Source organism: Salminus brasiliensis, chromosome 16, assembly GCF_030463535.1.
Source record: "Salminus brasiliensis chromosome 16, fSalBra1.hap2, whole genome shotgun sequence".
Classification (NCBI taxonomy): Eukaryota; Metazoa; Chordata; class Actinopteri; order Characiformes; family Bryconidae; genus Salminus; species Salminus brasiliensis.
The window spans coordinates 4,595,308-4,619,552 of record NC_132893.1 but is presented as its reverse complement, the minus strand read 5'-3'; the positions used below and the strand labels follow the sequence as shown (position 1 = coordinate 4,619,552).

General features: G+C 45.7%; 2 protein-coding genes across 5 annotated transcripts in view; both read left to right on the top strand.

Annotated features, from left to right (window-relative positions):
* Positions 1-540: 540 nt before the first annotated feature.
* Positions 541-8,879, top strand: LOC140537022 (galectin-9-like). The gene is made up of 11 exons (XM_072659167.1): positions 541-678; positions 855-943; positions 2,310-2,517; positions 2,785-2,904; positions 3,031-3,066; positions 4,272-4,307; positions 4,420-4,497; positions 4,759-4,791; positions 5,755-5,843; positions 6,584-6,740; positions 8,103-8,879. The coding sequence occupies exons 1-11, from the start codon at positions 646-648 to the stop codon at positions 8,247-8,249; spliced, it is 1,026 nt and encodes a 341-aa protein (XP_072515268.1). The 5' UTR covers positions 541-645; the 3' UTR covers positions 8,250-8,879.
* A 4,717-nt stretch (positions 8,880-13,596) lies between these two features.
* Positions 13,597-24,245, top strand: part of nf1b (neurofibromin 1b) — an 84,773-nt gene continuing 74,124 nt past the window's right edge. For all 4 annotated transcript variants that reach the window (XM_072658888.1, XM_072658887.1, XM_072658886.1 and 1 more), the window contains exons 1-3: positions 13,597-13,848; positions 21,264-21,407; positions 22,027-22,110. In XM_072658888.1, the coding sequence (XP_072514989.1) occupies positions 13,789-13,848; positions 21,264-21,407; positions 22,027-22,110 (288 nt within the window). In that variant the 5' untranslated portion in view covers positions 13,597-13,788. The remainder of the gene's footprint in view (positions 13,849-21,263; positions 21,408-22,026; positions 22,111-24,245) is intronic.

Sequence of the window (24,245 nt, the reverse complement as noted above, 5' to 3'; positions counted from 1 at the left end):
TACTTCTCACGATCTGAATTTCAGGAAAAATGAAAGTGCTGGGATCATACCGTCAGATCTGCGAGTCCAAATACAGCAGAACCGGCCTCATTTCTAATGCATGTTCAGATTCTCCAGTTTAGCTTGTATAGTTGTATTGGTGTCGAGCTGTCACCAGGAGGTGGTGAGTTTAAATCCCAGCACAGCTGGATCCAAACAAAAAAGCTGTGCTACTGACAGAAACACAGGTCGGTTAAGCGAAGTATCATCAGGGTCCCATATAAATTGCTGATTGTAAACATTGCAACTCCTGGTTCTTGTCAACAACTCTACATAACTTGGTTCTCAACCCCTAAATTTGTGAATTTCCCCTTTAACTACTGAAGCAGATAAGATATCAGGGACCATAAAATAATGTTGCTCTGCTGTTCTTGTTGTGGAAAGCTGCTGACTGTGTTGATCATTAACGTAACCTGAGTCGCAGGTGTGTTTCTTCGTGCATCTGTAATATGATAGCAAGGCTTTCAGGAAGTGCCAGCCTTTTCAGGCAAAACGAAACTCACTGCAGATCCCTACGGGCGTGAGTGTGGTGTTGAGGGAAAGCCGTCTCCGTTGCATCTAGTGCTCAGTTACTCTCTGTTCCTCGTCGACGCAGAACACTGAATCATGATGGCCTACCAACAGCCTTTTCTGAATCCGGTGAGCAATTTGGTCCAGCACTTTTTTCCTAATCGTTTATCATTAATATGATTATGATGTCCGATGTCTGCAGTTCCATGACTGCAGTGATCACATTTCCAGGTGCTTGAGTTTGCATAAGTGCAGCACGAGAGCATCCACCCATTCCGTCTACCCTGTGTCTTGTCTGAAATTAGAGACTCCCCTTCACCGGCTGTATCCAGGGGGGCCTGTTTGAAGGGAAGGTCACCACTCTGACTGGGAGAGTCCTGCCAGGAGCAGAGAGGTGAGACAAGCCATACACTCTGCCACACCCTATGCAAATCCTGATCTTTTAAGAGCATCAGTCTATGCTCTTAAAAATAAAGGTTCTTCAAAGTGTCAGAGGGACCACGTTCGGTTCTGCAAAGAAGTAAAAGAGAAGATTTCTATATAAAACATGGTTCTTTATGGACTCACAGGTGGGTCTTGTATGACATTGCTCAAGGACCTTTATATTTTAAATAAAAAAGGTTAAAAAAAAAAAAAGGTGCACGTATTTGTCACTGCACAGCGAAATGTGTCCTCTACATTTAACCCATATGTGGTAGTGAACACACACACACACACACTAGTGAACTAGGGCCAGTGAGTACACACACACCCAGAGCAGTGGGCAGCCAACTCCAGCGTCCGGGGAGCAGAGAGGGTAAAGGGCCTTGCTCAAAGGCCCAATAGTGGCAGCTTGCCGACCCCAGGAATCAAACCCACAACCCTGTTATCAAGAGCCACCACTGACCTAAGTGTACCAGCATGACCAACCTGAGCAAGATACTTGTTGAAACTTGTTGGCCAAGGTTTAGATTGTTAAATTGTTTAGGAAAGATAACATACCATGCATTTGTGAAATTTACTTTACTTTACTCGAGACATGAACTTTAAGTATTAAGGGTAGGTCCAGAGTCCTAGTCCTGATGGGGCAGAGCTGTTTTGGCGACACAATATTACCCAACATTTGTTCACGATATTCGTGGGGTGGTTTTAATATTATGGCTGATCAGTGTATTATATTTCGGCAATTCCACTTGATTTATAGAAGTTTGAGCAATAAACAGTGTCTCAACTTAAAATCAGCTCACCTAACTGAATAACGGCAGTCAGCCAGTCTGTAGTTAGCTCCAGGTCTACTTCTGCTGGTTTGCCAGAATTCATTGCTATGAGAGGAAAACAACTGTGCTATCAGGGAGGGTGAAGCTGGTTAGCATTACATTAGCGCAGTTAGCTAGCAGGATAACAGTACTCACCACAGAACAAATTCAAGTCTGGCTGACGGCTTACCGGTTTTGCATCTGTAGCCACTCGTTAAGCTAGCCTTTCCTTTGCTGGCTCGGCTCTGGGTTCTCTGAATTACAAGGTCATCATATAAACATATGACCCCACCAGGGTCAGTGATGGACCAGGAGGTTTAAGCATGGGCCCCATCTGGGTTGTGCACTGGCACATAGGGGGGTAGATGGCACCCATGTGAGATTAAGGTGGGCACATGGCCATTTGGAACCCACCTATCCCACGTTCCACCCATGTGAGCCCCCACATGAGCATGCTGGCTGGGTTAATGTTGGGCTGCTGAACTAACTGAAGGCTTTTGCTTGGAATTTGTTGGGTACTGACAGGTTTCATGTGAATTTCCAATGCGGCACCACGGGGTCGGCGGACATAGCCCTCCACTTCAACCCACGCTACAGCAGAAACTCAGGATTCGTGGTGTGCAACACCTTGCAGAATTCATCCTGGGGCTCAGAGGAGCGGAGCCACAGCATGCCTCTGCCCCGAGGGTCCGACTTCAACCTCACCTTCTTGGTCAACCGTGACTCTTATTCGGTTAGAAAGCACCGATCACCTCGCTTCAACCTCATTTACAGTTTACTGCTCATTCTGTGAGACTAGCTCCCTTTCCTTCCATCCCTGATGGATTTGCACTTTCACAGTCAATACCATTTTTCACTGCAGTTCTGCAGGGCCCACATGGCCTACATTCCCTTTACTCCACTGTAGTTTTAGGCTACCCCTGGAAATGGAATATCCGTGACAAATTGAGATGTTTCTCGTCAGTAACTGAATCCAACCAATCTTCTGCCTCTATCTCAGGTGATTGTGAATGGAGCCCACTTCATGGAGTACCTGCACCGCCTCTCTGTCTCCCGTGTGAATGCCATCTCGGTGGAAGGGGGCGTAGAGATTCATTCCATTGCGTTCCAAAACCCAGCCGTGAGTATCTGCCAAAGCAAAGGTTTTCGAGGTGTTGAGGTTATGGCTTGAACGTTTAGCCTCTGTCTTGAAGTACACAGAAGACAATGGTAAAATACATGTACATGTGACTTTGTTTATTTACAGACCCCCTGTGTTCCGCAGCCTGTCTTCTTACAACCGGTAGGCCTCACAGTTATGAATTCAGCTTTAGCTTTTGTACAGCAAAATGCCTTTCAATGGAAGCATTTCAGCTTCATAATTAAGATTATTTCTATAACGCTTTTCAGGCTAGTAAACTAGGGGCGGAATTTCCCTCAGAACGAGAGGAAGAAACCTTGAGAGGTAAAAAGACTCAAAAGGGGAATGCATCCTCCACTGGTCGACCCCGGATAGGACAACAAATATCAGAGACCAAGTCCAAAACTGGACGAAAATAGTGAGAAAGAGTAAATAATGAGAATGCGAGTGAATGTAGGACACATGTTCAGTGTGAATGCTAAAGCCCATGCAGGTTAAACAGTCATATGCAAAGCTAAGGTCCGGAGGTGGACCTCATCGCAGTGGGCAGCAGGGTAATGCAGGGCCAGGCTGGGTAACCCCGGATGGCACAATATAAACAGGGCATCTCAAAACAAGGGACTGCTGGCTTGTGAATGGAAATTGCTTTGCTGCCAGGCTAGAATTGCTTCTAGAGGTCAGCGCAGGTCCTTCACCACCAATCTCTGAAAGAACACTCCGCAGGGAACTGCAGACCATCAACATATGGAGCAGAGTGGCTCATAAGAGGCCTTTGCTCACTTCCGCTTAAAAGTGACGAGACTAAGGAGAATGGCCTGTAGGCTGGGACTTCTGCCACTGCTGGTAGACCCGTATGAGCGTACGCTTCCATACACCTGTAGATTCAGCTACTTCCTTTACGTTATGTTCTTTGGCCACGCCCAAATGCAGTCACTCCTTTTAGCCTATCATTAACTGCATCTGCTTTGCGACCCATTTTCCACACATCCAACGAAATGCTCACTGCACTGTACACTGTACTATTCTCAAAGTCTGAGTCTCGTCACACACCCCACAGGTATTTATAGCACAATCCGCTTTGTGCAGCACTATCTGCAGGAGCACTAGATATTTGGCAGGGGAAGTGAAGGTCATATTGAGAAACAACGAAATTAAGAGTAGAGTGCCGGGTTGGTTTGAACAGGTGGACTCAAGGGAACTTTCTCAGGCTTCTTTATAGTCCTGAGAGGATGACTACACTCAGTTTAACACAGGCTAAAATGTAACATGGACATCTTTTCTTCATCCCAAAGTATCTTCATTATGAATTTCCATAGTGGTTGTTTAGATAACGGATTCTAACGAAAGGTGGTATCCTTTATTTGTAGAACTCCTGTGGCATGCAGCTTGGCGGTCAAGTCCAGGTAGGTTTTTATGATTGTCACGAAAATCTTGTGTTATAACTTCAGACTTGAGTAAAATTGATTCAAAAAAAGCCAAGCCGAAGTTATGACTCGAGCACTGTTTCACTCACAGTGGACGACTGGTCAAAGCAGAGGACACAGCCGTAAATCTCGGAACCCACAGAAGCAGCACCATGCAGGCCTATACCAGGTGGGTCTAGTTCACATCGGTGCTGCTTGCCCAGTCCCATGTTGAACCCTCTTTTTAATAAGTCTAGGCTTATTATCCAGTCACTACTGCAGAACTAATCTGCATGCTATGCAGTTATGAGAGCAAGGCCTGTACTGTGGGCCTGTGGGTGGAAGGTTTATGCAGGTTACGAGTTATAAGTAGAACTTGCATGTAGTTTGATTTGATACGTGTCATTCTGATTCATTCTGATAAGCTTTTGTTTTCTTTCCTTCTCTGCAGGCACCTCCTCCATACAGCCCTCCACAAGTCTATGTAAGAACTATACGTCCCATAGTCTGCTGCAATACCTGGACACATGGCTTGTGTCCAAAGACATAGGGCTCTTATAGTGGAGTTGTTCTAGGTTTGGGGTACTAAGCGTTTCTCAGTTTGCAAATAAGGATAAACTGCTGATTCATGATCAAGTCACTGTCCGGCAATAACCACGTATCTACACTTTTTTAACGTAATGGGAATCTGGCAGTTGTTCTTAACATTGTGTCCAAATTTCATGATGAATTGAGCAGCTGGAGCCTGCGAGAACCCAATTTGGCTCATTGTCTCTCTGGGCGAGTAGATCTCTGGACTCTGGATTCTCTCCCCATGTGACTTGAGTGTGATGCTAGTCGATGGCCAGCTAATGCTGCATTATGGACCATGTGGGAACTGGGAACTTCCAAGAAGGAAAAATCCAGAACCTCCTGAAACCTCTTAAGGTGTTTTGATGAGCCTTCAAGGAACCTTCTTCTAAAAAAAACTTTTCTTGAATGTTCCTCAAAGCACCTTAAGGGGTTCAAGTCCATGGTTTCATGGTGATCATCATCCTAATAGCGTGTTTGGTACACAGTCAACTCGGTTGGGACGTCATTCCCACAGCATTTGCTGCTCAAAGTTTTGGAAAGATGCTAGGGCCTTATGAGAAGAGTAGCGCCTGTAGTGAATGTTCATGGCATATCCTGTAGTTCAGCTCAGCAATCCAGGATAAGACTTTTTAGATTTGTGATTTTACTGAGGCACAGCAACATTTATTATTTTTTTTGGGGGGGGGGGGGGGGGTTGCCCCTGTAAGTTGGGTCTACTGACACCCCTGTTGTCAGCGAGATTAGGTTGTGTGAATCTTGGAGATTGCTACTATTTCCAGTGGTCATAAAGGCAGCATAAACATGGTGTTGTAGAGCATTCAGACACTCGTGGATTTTCTTTTTGCTTCATGCATTACTTCTCATGTCTCCACAGAACATGCCGTACAAAACAATTATCCAAGGTGGCCTTTACCCTGGGAAAACCATCATCATCCAGGGTTTCGTCAACCATGACGCGAACAGGTGCATGCAGTGTTTTGTCATTTCCATTTTGTCTATTTTTACTCATTACCTTTTGCGTTGTGTGTTGCGTAATGAATGGACTGATAAAAGCACTCCAAAATAGCTTGGAAAACAAATATTGTTATTAACTTCTATCACAAGGTTCCCTATTTTGCACAAGTTCCATGTTTTGGACATTAAGGATATCATAATAGCAGTGCAAACCATAGTTACAGTACATCAACGACTGTAGAAAGCAGGTGCAACGTGACATCTCTCAAAAGTGAAACAACCACAGGTCTAGCGCCTCTGCTGGCTGGTTGCAGTATGATGTGTAGCTCCGCCCATCCGTTTTCTTCTTTAAACTCCTCTAAAGTCCAGTTTTTAAACCCCTATTCTGTCATATCGTAAGAAGGTGGGGTTACACTTGATTGACAGCTATGGCTGCAAATGATCGGTCATCTGCTGGACCTGCATGGTGCTCTTTCCGTTCATTACATGGAGTAAATTACATGGACTATGCATGGTAATGCTGGCCGACAAGTGTGGTCATGCTAGTCATGCTTTCAACCAGCATGATCAAGCTTGGCCAGGTTGATCAAGCTTGTAGGACCAGCTAACCCATCAAACACAAACAAAGACCCTATGCTGGCCAGGAGCTAAGCTGGTCACCCAGCTTGAGCTGCCCATGCTGTTTTTGTCGTACAGTGTAACACAATGGGAGGAACTCGACTTTCTGAGGTTTCTGCCTTTCTTTCCAGGTTCTGCTTCAACTTACGCTTCAACTCTGGCATTGCTTTCCACTTCAACCCGCGGCTCAACGACAACCACGTAGTGCGCAACAGCCTGCTCCAGGATAAGTGGGGTCCTGAGGAAAGAGCGGGTGGCATGCCCTTCTACAGAGGCCAGCCCTTCACGGTACTGAAAACACTGGCTGCTAATGAGCCCTGCTCAGCAAACCAGCCCCACTCACAAACCAGACCTATTAACTATACAGCTTCTATCCAGTTCTGATGAGTTCAGTTTAGGGGTCAGTTTGGCAAAATAATTTACATCTATACGTAATTTTATCAATACTGTTGATTATACTGTGCAAGACATGTCCTCTCTGGCTAGATTTGACGATACATAGCCTGAAAACTAGCTCAAAGCCAAAGGTCAAATGTCAAAAATAGCCATATACACATGAAACCGTCTGAAAGCTTGTTATAATCAGGGTAAATAAAGTAATATTTCTTTATCATTTACATTGTAAAAAAAAAAACAATTTCTCTGCGTATTTCTATTAGTTAGAGTTAGAGAACAGAGAGCTGAATGACCCTTCCTCAGCGTTTAAACGCAGCAGCTCTAGCTTTACAGATCAAAGCGTTGGTGATTTCTCCACAAGGGGGCACTGTTAGTACTTGAATAGCATCTGGTGCTTCTCATCAGTTGTGTTCTTTTACACTCTGTTGTTTGTGTGCAACAGAATTTAGCTTCCGCATTTAACCCATCTGTTACAATTAACACACACAACCACCCCCAACTTTAACATTTTTTGGGGGGCCCTGTCAGTCACAGGCCTTAAGTATTGTTCTAACTTCCCTCACCCCATATAGTGAAACCCTGCACCCACCTACACACCCACCCAGAGCACCAGCACACAACCACCTTAGTGCCGTGAATGTTGAGTGAGGAGGATCCCTAGTTCCTTTACCTCCCCCTTCCCCTATGTCCAAACATTCGAACCAATGACCTTCTGGTCCCTAACTTCGTCTCTAATATCTCTAGCCCTTGGTGTGCTGCAGTATCTCATGGTATATCACTCCTGCTTCCATTTTATTGCATACCTGAACTCTAGGGGCCGCTGTGGCCTAAAGGTTAGGAAGTGGGATTGGGACCAGAAGGTTCTTGGTTCAATCCCCTGGACTGGCAGAAACTGAGGACCAGGGAAGTGAAGGAACTGCACTGAAACTCCACATGGCTGAGGTGCCCTTGAGGAAGGATCTAGGAGTAATGGGCTAATGTGTGTGTGTGTGTGTTTACTGCCACGGATGGGTTAAATGTGGAGGCTCAATTTAGTTATTAATATTTATTGTTTAGTTTAAGATTACCCTCAGTCCAAAGTTTTATGTGGTGTTCCTTTGCTCACTCCACGAAACAGTCTCCTCTATTTATTAGTCCATAGTACATTTTCATAGAGCAGATGATGGAGGGCATGTGGTGTCAATGATTAACTATATCTGTGCCTTGTGTTCATGCTTGTTTGGACTTTCACTGACGTTAGAACATCCGTTTCAGGTGACCATCATCTGTGACACCCAGTGCTACAGAATCATGGTCAACGGCACCCAAATGTTCACCTACAACCACCGTCATTTCCTGCTTCAGCAGATCGACATCCTGGAGGTGGAGGGCAATGTCAGCCTCAGCTCTGTCACAGTGTAAGGACGGATGGTGCTGATTAATTTTCTTTTTTTTTTTTGCCATCTCAGCCTTCTCAGGATATTCTTTCTACATCTTTCTACTTTCTATCACTCTGAAATGTAGCTCTGTGTTTTAATATTGAACATTTTTGTATCTTTTGGGAATCTACAGAATAAAAATGTAAATTAAGATTTTTTTTAGATGATTTATGTCTATTTAACCATCGTCAATATTACATATAAAACTTAGAAGCCATGTCAAGGCCCAGTGGTGGATTGGCGTAGTAAGTAAAATAGCTATATGGAAACTGCCCCAGTTCCTCATCCTTTGGTTATAACTGCCGTGACCTCTAGAGGGCAGGATTAAGCTCATCTTAACAGACAGAGAGAGTGTTCAAACTGATGCTCGCTTTTCCATTTTGGAGTCACCTTTGTTCTAAGATGCTTTCGGGAAACCCAACCCGAGATTTGCACACTCTTATGCATGCTGATACATTGGAGGACCTGGTCTAGGCCCATTGAATCAGCAGCTGCTTTGTTGGTGGCAGTTATGATTGGGTTTTGGGGTCAATAAAAGAAATTAAGTGACATAATCATTGATGGTTGTTGATACATATTAATATATTCTTTAATAACAGTAATAAAATCAGAACTCATGGGCCACTCATTTGTTGCTTTCATGTGTACTCTTAAAGGGGAATTCCAAGATTTTAATTATTCATATTAATATGAATAATATTTATATTAAATATGTTTAATTTTCAATTATTTAATTTAGTTCATTGCATTGGAGTTGATTGGAATCAGGGCACATGGCTTGCATAATCACCCTAGAAAAGCATTGGCAACAGAATGGGATGCTCAGGAGCAGCCACACATGAGCCTGCCCAATGCCAAGTGTCGTCTAGAGGGGTATAAATCCCTTCAGTATTGGGCTGTGGAGCTGTGTTCTCTGCAGCGGTTGAGCTCCATCCCGTACCTTCTGACTGAATTGGAATGCATTCAACATCAGGACCTAACCTCACTAAAGCTTTTGTGTCAGAATTCAATCAGATCCTCACAGCAATGTTGCAACTTCCTTCTCAGAAGTCTAGAGGCCCAAAAAAGAAGGCCAAAGCAGCTAACGTAAAGTAATGGAAGCTTCTACTCAACCAGTTAGCATAGCATAGCACAAGCTGCAGGCCGTCACACGCTCGCCTGGAACCACATCAAGCTGTGATTTCTGGTCGACTTGACTGTGTGATTGTGGAACATTTGACATGTTGATGAACTGTTCCTTTAGATGCTGAATAACTAGAGGCGTTGTGCCTTTTCATACAAGTGCACTGACTGTTCTTTAGCCATCATGCCGAGTCCGGTTTCTCTGTCCAGGCCCCAGCAATGGGTTCTGTTCATACTGACTCTCAGACACACACAGCAACAAGTCTGCCTTTCTTCCCTGCCTTTCCGACATTCCTCACATTATTGAATTGAATTTATTTCGGAGCATGTGATGGGAAAATGACTTCAGAGAAGACTTGACTGGCAGTGAGAAGGATCACATACGTTATCTATGGCTGGCCTCTAGGTGTCTTGGACCATATATATATATATATATATATATATATATATATATATATATATATATATATATAATATTAGGGACATTTAATCTTCATTTAACAAAACTTGAGGATGGAGGTAATATAACTAAACTAAGCTGAACTCCCACAGCTGAAAGAATTCTGCATAAAGGAGTGGGAAACAGTCTTTCCCAGTTGATGTCAGAGACTGGAAGATCTTTATAAGAAATGTCTAACTAAGTTATTTCAGCCCTGTGTGTGTGTGTGTGTGTGTGTGTGTGTGTGTTCATTTAATTACATTTTACAAATGGTTTCAAAAGGACATTTCTTTAGATGGTTGAGTTTGGTTTTATTTTTATTCCATTTCATAATATTGTTTTAATGAAGATTAAATATATGTAATATAGATGTTTATATATATATTAAAGACAAAGATTTTTATAGGGTGTTCTAACTGTTTCACATATATGTATATAAACACAAATATCTAACTATTACAAATTATTTGGCTTTTTAAACGTAGAGGTTTCTTCCTCTCAGCACTAATAAATGTAACTAAAGTATTTCTCACACAAACACTTCCAACACTTGCCAGCTGTGAAGCATGGGGATGGGTCTACCATGTTTTGGAGTGTGCATGGTGCCATCTATTGGCAGGTTTAAGCGAGTGTCTGTTTTTGTCTGTTTTGGGTCTGGCAGCGGTCTCCCTGGTAATGGATATATATATATTCAGGTGACTAATTAGTTAATTAACTTAAGTTACCTTAATAAAGACCCTGAACTGCTGCCATTACAAAAGAAGCAGATGGTGTTTATTAGTCTTAACCCTAACCCTAAACCTTACCCTAACCAATCTAACCCTAACATTAAGACTAATCCTTACCTGAACCCTAACCATTATAAGATTAACATTCTAGTCCTAATCCTAACCTTAGGATTAGCCATATATTCTTAATCCTAACCCTAAACCTTACAGATCTAACCCTAACATTAAGACTAATCCTTACCCGAACCCTAACCATTATAAGATTAACATTCTAGTCCTAATCCTAACCTTAGGATTAGCCATATATTCTTAATCCTAACCCTAAACCTTACAGATCTAACCCTAACATTAAGACTAATCTTTACTTTAACCCTACCCATTCTAATCCCAAACATTTCCTCCCCTTAACCATTCTAACCCTAACTCCAAACATACCAACATCAAACCCAGCCCTAACTTTTACCACAACCCTTTACCATAATCCTACTAACCCCGATCCTAACCCTGACCATAATCCTACTAACCCCGATCCTAACCCTGACCATAATCCTACTAACCCCAAACCTAACCCTGACCATAATCCTACTAACCCCAAACCTAACCCTGACCATAATCCTACTAACCCCGATCCTAACCCCGATCCTAACCCTGACCATAATCTTACTAACCCCGATCCTAACCCTGACCATAATCCTACTAACCCCGATCCTAACCCTGACCATAATCCTACTAACCCCAAACCTAACCCTGACCATAATCCTACTAACCCCGATCCTAACCCCGATCCTAACCCTGACCATAATCTTACTAACCCCGATCCTAACCCTGACCATAATCCTACTAACCCCGATCCTAACCCTGACCATAATCTTACTAACCCCGATCCTAACCCTGACCATAATCCTACTAACCCCGATCCTAACCCTGACCATAATCCTACTAACCCCGATCCTAACCCTGACCATAATCCTACTAACCCCGATCCTAACCCCGATCCTAACCCTGACCATAATCTTACTAACCCCGATCCTAACCCTGACCATAATCCTACTAACCCCGATCCTAACCCTGACCATAATCCTACTAACCCCGATCCTAACCCTGACCATAATCCTACTAACCCCGATCCTAACCCTGACCATAATCCTACTAACCCCAAACCTAACCCTGACCATAATCCTACTAACCCTGATCCTAACCCTGACCATAATCCTACTAACCCCGATCCTAACCCTGACCATAATCCTACTAACCCCAAACCTAACCCTGACCATAATCTTACTAACCCCGATCCTAACCCTGACCATAATCCTACTAACCCCGATCCTAACCCTGACCATAAACCTACTAACCCCGATCCTAACGCTGACCATAATCCTACTAACCCCGATTCTAACCCTTTACCATAATCCTACTAACCCCAAATTTAACCCTGATCATAATCCTACTAACCCCAAATTTAACCCTGATCATAATCCTACTAACCCCAAATTTAACCCTGATCATAATCCTACTAACCCTGATCCTAACCCTGACCATAATCCTACTAACCCCGATCCTAACGCTGACCATAATCCTACTAACCCCGATCCTAACGCTGACCATAATCCTACTAACCCTGATTCTAACCCTTTACCATAATCCTACTAACCCCAAATTTAACCCTGATCATAATCCTACTAACCCCAAACCCGCCTTGATCATAATCCTACTAACCCCAAACCTAAACCTGACCATAATCCTACTAACCCTGATCCTAACCCTGACCATAATCCTACTAACCCCGATCCTAACCCTGACCATAATCCTACTAACCCTGATCCTAACCCTGACCATAATCCTACTAACCCTGATCCTAACCCTGACCATAATCTTACTAACCCCAAACCCGCCTTGATCATAATCCTACTAACCCCAAACCTAAACCTGATCATAATCCTACTAACCCTGATCCTAACCCTGATCATAATCCTACTAACCCCAAACCTAAACCTGATCATAATCTTACTAACCCCAAACTTAACCCTGATCATAATTCTACTAACCCCAAACCTAAACCTGATCATAATCCTACTAACCCCAAACTTAACCCTGATCATAATTCTACTAACCCCAAACCTAAACCTGATCATAATCCTACTAACCCCAAACTTAACCCTGATCATAATCCTACTAACCCCAAACTTAACCCTGATCATAATTCTACTAACCCCAAATGTAACCCTGATCATAATCCTACTAACCCCAAACTTAACCCTGATCATAATCCTACTAACCCCAAACTTAACCCTGATCATAATTCTACTAACCCCAAACTTAACCCTGATCATAATTCTACTAACCCCAAATTTAACCCTGATCATAATTCTACTAACCCCAAACCTAAACCTGATCATAATCCTACTAACCCCAAACTTAACCCTGATCATAATTCTACTAACCCCAAACCTAAACCTGATCATAATCCTACTAACCCCAAACTTAACCCTGATCATAATTCTACTAACCCCAAACTTAACCCTGATCATAATCCTACTAACCCCAAACTTAACCCTGATCATAATCCTACTAACCCCAAACCTAAACCTGATCATAATCCTAACCCCAAACCTAAACCTGATCATAATCCTACTAACCCCAAACTTAACCCTGATCATAATTCTACTAACCCCAAACCTAAACCTGATCATAATCCTACTAACCCCAAACTTAACCCTGATCATAATCCTACTAACCCCAAACTTAACCCTGATCATAATTCTACTAACCCCAAATGTAACCCTGATCATAATCCTACTAACCCCAAACTTAACCCTGATCATAATCCTACTAACCCCAAACTTAACCCTGATCATAATTCTACTAACCCCAAACTTAACCCTGATCATAATTCTACTAACCCCAAATTTAACCCTGATCATAATCCTACTAACCCCAAAGCCAACCCCACACACACACACACACACACACACACACAGACACACACACGCACACACACAGACGCTCTGCGCACGCGCAGTCTCTCCCCTCGCTCAGCCGCTTCATCGCTGGTAAGGAGGATTCAAACTTCCGCCAGTGTCATGGCGGCGTGGTGCTGTTTCTGATGAAAAAAAGAGCAAATAACAACCCGCCCCCCTCCTCACGGCCCTGGAGACGGACTTCGAGCATTAACGGGCGGCAAAAGGCAGAAAAAGGGGGACGTTGGCGGATAAAAGGAGCGAAACTCTGCGGCCATGGCGGCGCATAAACCCGCTGAGTGGGTTCAGGCCGTTATTAACAGATTCGACGAGCAGGTAAGACGCGCGGGGCTCGCGGGGAGCAGGCGGGGAGCAGGCGGGGAGCTCGCGGGGAGCAGGCGGGGAGCAGGCGGGGAGCTCGCGGGGAGCTCGCGGGGAGCAGGCGGGGAGCAGGCGGGGAGCAGGCGGGGAGCAGGCGGCTCTCCTGTGGACATAAACCCGTGGTTATACCGCCTCGGAGCCGCGGCCGGGTTGTGGTTAAGGCTCTTGGGGGGAGTTTGGTCTAAACGGCTGTGATTTAGCTAGCTAGCCCGGCCGGCTGCTGCTGGTGCCCGGGGCTGGATCCAGCCGGAGCTCACCCGCATCCGAGAGCAGGGGAGACCGCCTGGCTCTCTCCAGGCAGCGGGCAGGGAGACGGAGCTTCGGGCAGCCCCGAGGACAGATTCCGGACCAGGTCCTCTTCTTATCTGTCTCGGGGTAATTTGGGCTGCTGGGCGTTAACAGCACGGCCGGGGGTCTGGAGCGGGGGTCTGTGTTGTGTTTCGGTGGCTGTGAGGAACCGGGCTGGACCATCGATGGATGGACGTGAGCGCTGCCTCGCAGCCGGCTAGCTTCGGTGTGTAGCTCCAAAACAAACCCCTCCAGCGAATAAAGTGCCTTTCAGAGCAATTCCCAGTTTTATTGACCGTGTAGTCGACTGTCCTCCTGGCTGACAAGTGATTCAGACCATGTTCTGGTCGAGCTCGGCGAGTTTGGACCTTCACGCCAGGTCTGTGGGCTCTGCTAGCCGGGCGAAGTGTTGGTTAGCATCGCGGCTAAGAGCTGGAGGAGGAGGAGGAGGACAGGCTGGATGCTCTTGGGTGGGTGGTGGTGGTGGTGGTGGTGGTGGTGGTGGTGGGGGGCATGAGGTGTCCACAGTCTGCTAGTAGCTCCTTAGGGGCTTGAAGAGTTGGAAACACCAGACAGGTCACCTAGTGCTGAGAGGGATGGAGAGGAGCTCGCTGAGGAACAGGCAGTGCCATTATAAGCATGATGGGGGGCCATGGTGGGCTCTGGATCTTCTCAAAAAGGGTCATTTCCATGTTGCTGTAGGTCAACCTTTAAAGGGCACTTAAGGTAGACTGGGGAACTCCCCTAGTCTGGACCCCCTCTGATGACCTGTACTGAAGGTGGATTCTGAGGATACGGACGGGGTCTTCTGTCTGTTCGTCCGTATTTTGTGAAACGTCACAACCTCCACCAGCGTCTGAAAACCGAAGACTCTGAACTGCCCTCGGGTGGATGTGTTTATCTCAAGATCTCTTGCAGATGGAGCCACCACTTAGATAGAAGCAGACCAGACAGAAACTTGATCTAGTTTCAGACCAGTGAAGGAGCTACGTACTAACAGACTGTGGAGGACCACCAGAAACACTTCAAGCCCCCCCCAATAAACGACTTAGCCCGATTGGGACACCCAAGAGCATCCAGCCTGTCCTCCTCGTCCTCCAGCTCTTGGCCACGATGCCAACCAACCAATAGACCAACACTTCGCCCGGCTAGCGGAGACCACAGGCTTGACGTGAAGGTCCAAACTCGCCGAGCTCGACCAGAACATGGTCTGAATCACTTGTCAACCAGGAGCACAGTCGACCAAACGGTTAATAAAACTGGGAATTTGCTCAGTGAGGCAACATTAACGTCCATGCCGACATAAAGGACGCAAAGAAGTATGCGAGCAGGGCGTATTGATGCGGTAATTATATTTGTGTAAATGATACAGAATAGAAGGTGGATGTTGATCAAATCAATCAATCAAATGAATGAATCGCTGACCCCAGATGCAGCGTTCTAAGCATTTAGTGAAATGGCCTGGGTTCACTTCATTGAGACATTTATGGTAAAATTTAGAACTTTAGAAAGTTTAGAAGCGTGGGGGGGGAGTAATGTCATTTTGCTGCAGGACGTCTGTAACGCTTATGACCGATTACCACGGGATAAGAAATCTGGGATGGGACTGGGATGCGACCTCCAAAAAAGCATCCTGTGAGCCCTGCATTACATGATGATAACCTCTTCAGTCTTATGGCAGTTAAGTGTGAAAATGAGCTGCTACATGGTTATAACACGTATGTAGACTATAGGCTACGCCACGCAATGACCGTGCCTAAAGCTGCTAGAAGCATTGCGCCTCTGAGGAGTCCTGGACATCATACAACATCTAAGGTTTGCCACAGACTTGAGGTACGACCCGAGGTATCTGTGCCAAGGCTTTCTCAAGAGGCTCCGTACGTGAGAAACACTGCAAAAACCTGCTTTTCCAAAAGGATTTGTCGTAATGTTTATCCACAGGGTTGTTATATTATTATAATAACCTGTGGGTATTTTAATGTCTCGCTTTACAGAAGGTAAAAGGGGCTGGAATCTTTACTGTGGCGGGAGCACACGGTCCATAAAATGGACTGATCTGAAGCATTCGGACCTCTGAGAAACTCCTGTGGAATAGTGCTTCTGTCACACTGTGTTCTAAACTAGGGCTGGATTTTGGCAGGAAGCTGGACTTATGAGTTTAGATTCTCTGCCCGAGCCCCGACCCCCCGACCCGATGCCCAACCCGAACTCGGGGCGAGATTTCCCACCACTTTCCTCGGGCCTTGTTGGGTTGGGCTCAAGGAAATGGACTGTGACGTAGGCTTACGTTTTTATTTATTTCTTTTTTTACTGCTATTTTTTTTAATTTAAGTAAATCAACGCTGTGATAATCACAATATAGCAAAATAACAATCGTAAAAATAGTTGCACAAGTTCGAGACGGGCTGGATTTTCTGGGCCCAATCTAAGCTCTAATGATACAGATCGCGATACAGGGATTATGATCTGATATACTTCGATACTGTAAGATGATATGCTGCAGTTTTTATTATGTATAATGCATTATGTACAAAAACACACCATCTTAAGCATAAAATCAGACTAAAGTAAAGACATCATATCGCAATACTTATATGATATATTGATATTTTCTGTCATCCCTGTATTAAACCATGTTGATTTGTTTACGCCAAACATGAAGTTCTGGATGGGTTCTGAGTTGAGTTGAGTTTCCTGTTTGGGAAATTCGTTTGGTGACCGTCCAAGTTCGGCTTGAGATGCTCAACTAGTCAACAAGTTTTGGGGGAGGGTATAAGTATAGCTGGTGTTTGAAATTGTAGAGATGTGATGATATTGGAATCTCATTGGCAGATATTTGTTTATTATAAATATGTTTATTAGACAGCTGGTTAGATCTGAGCCCAATGTTTCAACCTTATTTATTAAATTCGCTCTGTTATAGGCTCTAACTGTGGGTTCTACATTTAACAGTAACGGGGTTTGGATGAAAATACCTTCAGATTGAGGTTTATGTCGGACATGGGTCGCCACCTTCGCTTTTTGCAGGTGTTCACATGTGTCCGCATGGCTTTCTGTGTTTAATTGAGCGTTAAATTGAGCGAATTAATCCTACTATGTGCCGGTTACTGTAGGCCAACTGAGATTTGGAGTGTGAGGTAAATTCTTTAAAGTTTCTGGACGGTTCAGGACTGTATTGGCCACTGTGTGTTTGTATTAGCCATTAGGCTTTGCCAGGGTGTGGCTCATTAAACTTTAATGCCAGTGTAAGAAAGATTAGAATGGCGTCTTAACACTAAGCCTGGTCTTAAGCTCACAATAATCACCAAATAGGATTTTGCTGCTGGCTTTAGGTCGTCTGAAAGTGGCCTTTTACAGCGTGTGTGTTTGTGTGTGTGTTTAACACCTTAACTTTTCAGTTGCAGGATTAGGGCCTTCCATGTCTGACAAAGGGAAGAGAGTCTGTGTGATTCTGCGGAACATTTCCAAACGTGCAAGATCGATCAATGGAATAGTTGATTGGCAAAAAAAGATTGATCACTGACCCCAGATGCAGTCGATCAGCCAAGATATGTATGATATTGATTTTTTTCTTCTGTAATTTTGAGTAAGAGATTCTAAGTAGGGACGTCCCGATAAGGGCGCCCCCCCCACCCAACCCCCTGATCCGATCTGAATCACTTTTTTGTGTTTGTACATTAGCATAGCATTAGCCTCCTAATGAAAGGCGTGTGGTTCTCTCGCTGGTAGAACTGGGCAGTTTGGTTTCCACCATAGTTTGGTTTCTACCCAGGCGTAGTTTGAGTAAAGATGGGAGGGGAGGAACGTTAGGTCTTCCTAAATGTCCAAAATGGCAAGGCATGTTGGGTTCACGCAGTCAGCGGCGATGAGTACCTACCAGCAGTGGTCAGAGCAGGGACAAACCGCAAAACGGCGACAGTGTTGGTTGCCCAAACTGGCAGAAGGGATGCGTCCCAACACCCTGCAGCGCCTCCTGCATAGACATAGACCAGTCAGAGTGCCCATGCTCACCCCTGTCCACCATGGACAGCGCCAGCAACGAGCACTTGCAGTGGAACTGGACCTTGGGGCGATGGAAGAAGATGACCTGGTCCTGTGAATCCTGTATAATGAGTACTTCTCCATCGGTTGTCGGCCAGGTACGTGCTCAGCTTGTACCTGTGAGATGAGCCGGGACAAGAAGTCCGATACGCGGCAGCTCCGCCTCACTGTTTTACAGGCACATGGCACACTTCCCTTACGATACCTTACATCTTGCACGCCATGACCTGAAAGCCCAAGCTCAGTCGAGTGAGAAGCTCCTGCTCTTAAGAGGGCTTCATTAATAACTGGAGATGCCCCACTCGGAGTGTCTGGGCCGGATATGTAGGGTACCGTGCGCCCACCCCTCCTCGTCCCTAAGGAAAGTCACTGATGTGTTTCTAAGCGCTCCGGACGAAAGGGGTCCACTCCGGTCTCGCCCGCTCTCCATTCCCCCAGTGGATTCGGCCAAAGTGCTCGCAAGGAAAGGAAGGAAAGGGGCTTGTCTACGACCTGAAGGGAATTCTGAACTGCCCCTGTGAAACAAAGTGCCCCTGTGTCTGCTGGCCTGGCATGAATATGGGTGTGAACGAGCTGAGTGTTTGTGTGAGGAAGAGAAGAGTGAGGGTTTGCATGTGTTCCTCCCTTTGATTGTCCAGTCTCGAGATTTCCATTTTCTGTTCCCAGTGTTTGGGCCAGCTCTCCGTCTCTGTTTGGGCTCAGTGAGGTCATCGGGTACGGTGTCAGTCAAACGTGTATAGACCCCTGTCCTTACTTTCTTTTTCTAAACCGTTGTCAGCTCCGGTGACGTTCGAGTGCGCTGCTCCCTTAGCAAATCTCAGACCACCCGATGAACGCCCACCTGTCTCAATTTGGTTGCTGCACTGTGACCCCAATATCGCAAGACCTCACTCGGTAATGCAGACCCCATCCAGCTTAGGATTGGGGTATGCGTTCTAGTTGGGCGTGTCCAAACTTTTGACTGGCACAGGTGGTCATTTTTGTACTCCTGCATGTCTGTCCACCCCTCCGCCACATTGGCCGACCTCCACTGCGGCCTGCTGTGTTTCCTTTGGCTTGGCTGCTCTTCCTCTGGCAGTGAGTCGTCTCTTGGCAGGCCGGCGGTGGGTTCCCCTCGAACCCAGGGGCTGGTTGGAAGTGAGGGGGACTCCCGCCTGAAACAGATGTTGGCTGTCCTCGCCTCCTCCTCTCCCCCCTCCGGGCTAATTGATTATAGGCCGAATGCACAGTGGTGAAGAGGCATGATGACTACTTTTAACTCCGTCTGCGTGTGTCCTGTTGGGCTGTTGCAGGTGTTCGTCTGGGGCCTGGAGGGGTGCGGCGTTGCGCCAATGACTTCTTTGTTCATGTGTGTGTGTGTGTGTGTGTGTGTGGGTGTGTGGGTGGATGGATGTGTGAGTGATATATATTGAAAAAAAAAAAAAGAAGAAAAGAGATGAAGGCCAGGGAGCGTTGGAGCGTCCCGTCAGCCCCTCTGGGCTTCCCCAGCTACTTTGCCCTCTCTGCTGGACCTCACTGTGTCCCTGGCCAGCTGCTCAGCCCCTGCGACTCATGGATGCCTCTTCTGTTCCATGCCTGAATTTCGGAGCTGTGTTTTTGCTTGGAAAATGACCCACAGAGGCTGGAGATGGGGGCTTTGCAATGGGTGGGATCATTGTGAATGGAAGGATTGGGGATGTAAACAGAAAGCTGTGATCCTGTGATCTGCCGCTATCTGGGCAGTTATTTGATGTCTGTAGACTAAATGAACAATATTTGAGGTTTAAAGGCATCGTAGTTCATTCGTTCGTTCGAGGATTCGTTCCATCAGCCGAGGCATGTTTGATATCTGAAGTGTGCTGCTTTTAGTATACAATGGGAGATGCTAGGCTAATGCTGCTAACAAACACTGCACTTAGGCTGTCACCTGTAACTGTATTAGATAGCATGATTCTAGTTAGCCAGTCGAGCCGATCCCCCTTCAATTGTAATAGCTAGCATGCTACTAGTTAGCCAGTCGAGCCGATCCCCCTTCGATTGTAATAGCTAGCATGCTACTGGTTAACCAGCCGACTTACAACCCCCCCCATCAGAGTGTTTTAACTAGTGCTTTTTTTTATGGATTTATTATTTTATTTGGATCCCAATTATCTGCTGATCTTGCACAAAGTTAGCGGCTAGCAAGTGCACATTTAATGAATTCTGCTGTGTCGACCTCGCCCAGCATCGCTACAGTGGTGTCAGTATTGCTACCGTGACGGCGACCTCACTATCTCAGCGTTCGCATCGCTACGTTACCGGCATCGCTACATCTCGAAGCTCTGAGGACAAGGCTGGAGTCCTTTACCAGGCAGGGTCACGTGAAATACTACAGGAAACGTAATAGAGGTCATTTTATGCCACAGACCCTTTTCACCTGCCCATTGCCGGCTACCCATCGGTCATCTCTACTCTCTTTCCGTTATCGTGTGCTAGCTGCTAGGTTCTAGCTGCTGTCTGCACTTTCTAAGCTTCATCCTATTACAGATTTTTCAGGTTGTGGAGGAGGCTTGCTGGTTTCCGCGGTAGGGTCAGATATCATAATCTGCGTCATCAATCCAGGCATATTCAGTTCTTAGGCCGTATCCAGTCACGATCCCTTGTTTTTACCGCTGTGCTCTAGCAGAGCTCCTTCTAGCGTCCGTTAGGCCTCAGCAATGGACGTTATTCCCAGCCTGCATCAGTGAGCAGCCTTCTCAGAAGTTAATAGAGAAGTTTAGAGTCTCTATGTAATATCTGTGGTTCTGGTGCTTTGACTGTGCTTAAGCTGCTTTTCCTCCAGATGCTTGTCTGTTTTTCTGTTTCCGTCTGTTTTGGCTCCACTGCCTAAACCATGTGGCGGGAATACACTCCTGCATTGTCTTTACTCTTGAGTTATTGCCTTGTTAGAAATGAAACTATTGTGGGACCACTCCTTTTTTACCAGCAGGAGGACTCCATGCTTTTCCAAGTCTAGTAGAAAGCTTCCCTTGACAGTTTTTTTCCAACTAACTTGTTTTTAATCTTTTTTTTTTTTTCCCTAGCTTCCAGTAAAGGTTGGGCAACAGAACACTCACACCAAAGTCAGCACAGAGCACAACAGGGAATGTCTCATAAACATCTCCAAGTACAAGTTCTCTCTGGTCATCAGCGGCCTCACCAACATACTGAAGAATGTGAACAACATGGTGAGTTGACCCTTATTGTTTTACCTGTTTATACCTTCAGAGCTTGTAAAGCATATTCGTTAAGGTGTAGAGAAGTATTAGAAGAACAGGACTCTTTAGAGCAGGTGTCCCGATAAGCAGGTGAACCTATTGGCACCATGCTGCCGGATGCCAGGCATGGGCTAGAGAGAAGGATATACAGCCACCCAGCATTGGGCTGTGGAGCAGTTGGAATCTCTCATCCAATCCAGTACTTCTGGGATGAGTTGGGCAGTTGGGGATGATGATGATGAGGTGGGGTGGTGATCATTATCCAACATCCTGACCTCACTAACACCTTTGTTGCTGAATGCAATCAAATCCTCACAGGAATTGAGGAATTATTTAAAGCCTTCTTCCCTGAACAGTAGAGACAGTTCCTCCAACACAAGCAGGATCAACTCTTTACCTGTGATTTATGAAGCAACCGTGAACAAGCAGGTGTCCCAATACTTTAGTCCATATAATTCATGTATAAAACCTTCCTGCAGACCTAAGAGCCATCCATAATAATACATGGAAATGACGGTCAATTTCAAAGCACAGTAAATGCTCAGCCCTGCTGTTGAGGAACTCACCGACTCTCATCCCTATCTTGCAGAGGATATTTGGAGAGGCCGCAGAGAAGAACCTCTATCTCTCCCAGCTCATCATTCTGGACACTCTGGAGAAGTGCCTTGCGGGGGTGAGCAAAGCAACTTTGTCTCTCTATTTTTCTTTTTCTTTTTTTTTTGTTTTTAATCGTTCTCTCCCTGCCGTTCCCCATCCTGAGGCCTCCACAGCCCCCAGAGATGCGCTGCATCTGCCAGCTGAAGCAGATGTGTTTTGCAGGTGCTTCCTGGTCTTGCTGTTCGCCTCCAGCAGTCTCCATGTCCTCTAGGTTGCCAGTCCTTCAGCGAATGATACTTCTAGGAATTCAGCTCCACTGCTTATACTCTTTCTCCTTTAAGCAGCAACACTATGTAGCGTTTACACCTCACTGTCGATGCTCCACTGACCGTAATGGGGAGAGGAGTGCCTCTATCGTTGCTGCTTCAGGCTAACTGGTGAAGCAGGCAGGACAGCTCTCTTGTAATTTTACTCTAAGGGCTGCCGCTAATGGCGGACACGTGTCTCCTCCAACACGTGTGAAGCCAGCCGCTGCTTCTTTTCTAGCTGCTGCCGATGCAGTATTGCTAGGCAGCCAGCATGCTCTAAGGAAAGCCCTGGGCTCCACCACTAACAAATTTGCTGATGGCAGAGTGGCATGGCTTGGGATTCGACCTTAACGGTTTAGCGCATTGGACAGCAGAGCCACTCTGAGCCCCAAAAATGGAATTTAATGCATTACTCGACCCAAAGCTTATGCGTTGCATTGGGCACAGAAGGGAAACTTTAACTTGGTCCCAGGCACGCAGTCCCTGTTCAGTCACATCAGGCAGAAGCATTAGGCAGGATACTGTGTACTGATCCCGGGCCAGAGCTGTTGGTGCAGCTCAAATTTACGGATTTTTCAAGCCAGGGGAATGTGCCTCATGTAAACTCCTGGAAAACGCAGCTAAAACCTGGGATGCTGACGCTGGTGGTCACACTGGTCCTCTGCGTGTACACATGGGTGGTGTAGCTGCACTGTTATGTGGATTGCTGTTGTCTGTACATTTGAGCTATGGAAGTGGTACCTGGGTTCAGTTGGGTCATATGAACCTGATAAGGTTATTGTCTGGGTGGCCTTGAAAGTTTACAGTCGTGTGGGTCAGCGTTCTGTGTCTGATCAGATAAACATAAACCTATTGGCACCATGCTGCCTAATACCAGGCGTGGGCTAAGGGGCATAAAGCCCCCCAGCATTGAACTGTGGAAGAACTGTGTTCTCCGGAATGATGGATTCTTGCATCAGCCAATACTTTTAAGATTAGTTGGGCATGATGAGATGGGGTGGTGGTGGTGATCATTATCATTCAACATCCTTACTATCACTCTTGTCGCTGAATGCAATCAAATTCTTACAGGAGTTCTTTAAAATCTAGTGGAAAGCCTTCCTCCCTGGACAGTAGTGACAGTTACTCCCACACAAGCAGGATCAATTCTTTATTAATACCCTGAGCAGTCAATGAGCTGGTGTCCCAATACTATTGTCCATATATATATATATATATATATATATATATATATATATATATATATATATACATGGAAAATGACACACCACGGTCAATATCGCTGATATTTCCAAGAGCAGGTCATCAATATCAACCGATACAACTGACTGGATGACCGACTGACCGATATACCGCCCAAGTCCTAGCTTTCGTGCCTCTTGGTGCCGTAATCCTCTTGGTTTGTCCTGACGCTCGCTTCACACATCATCTTTCTCATTTGGCTGCTACAAATACCCGAAGCAAACAGATCGGGTCAGTGTGGTTGTTCCTGCCCCTGCTCAGATGGCTCTGATGGCTCAGATGGCACAGTGCTGTTTGGCCCTCAGCTTTATTCATGGCACTGTAGTAGGACCTTGTGACTGAGGCCTGACTGCTTGCTCTCTCTCGCTCTCTTACACACTATCTTTTTCTCATGCATGCTCTCCCACTTTCTCTCTCTTACTTTTTCTCACGCTCACTCTCTCACAGACTGTCTTCCTTTAATGCAACCCCCCCCCCCAAAAAAAAAAACCCAACAGAAGTCGTTACCGCAGTTGTGAAAGTGAATGAGGCTAACCTATAGGCATTGCAGAGTGTTTGTTAACGACATGCATATCAGATCTGTTGGGGCAGCGCAAAGGGGACCTACTCCGTATTCAGCCAGGGAAACACTGGCCCAGTGTTGACCGTTCGAGGCATGGAC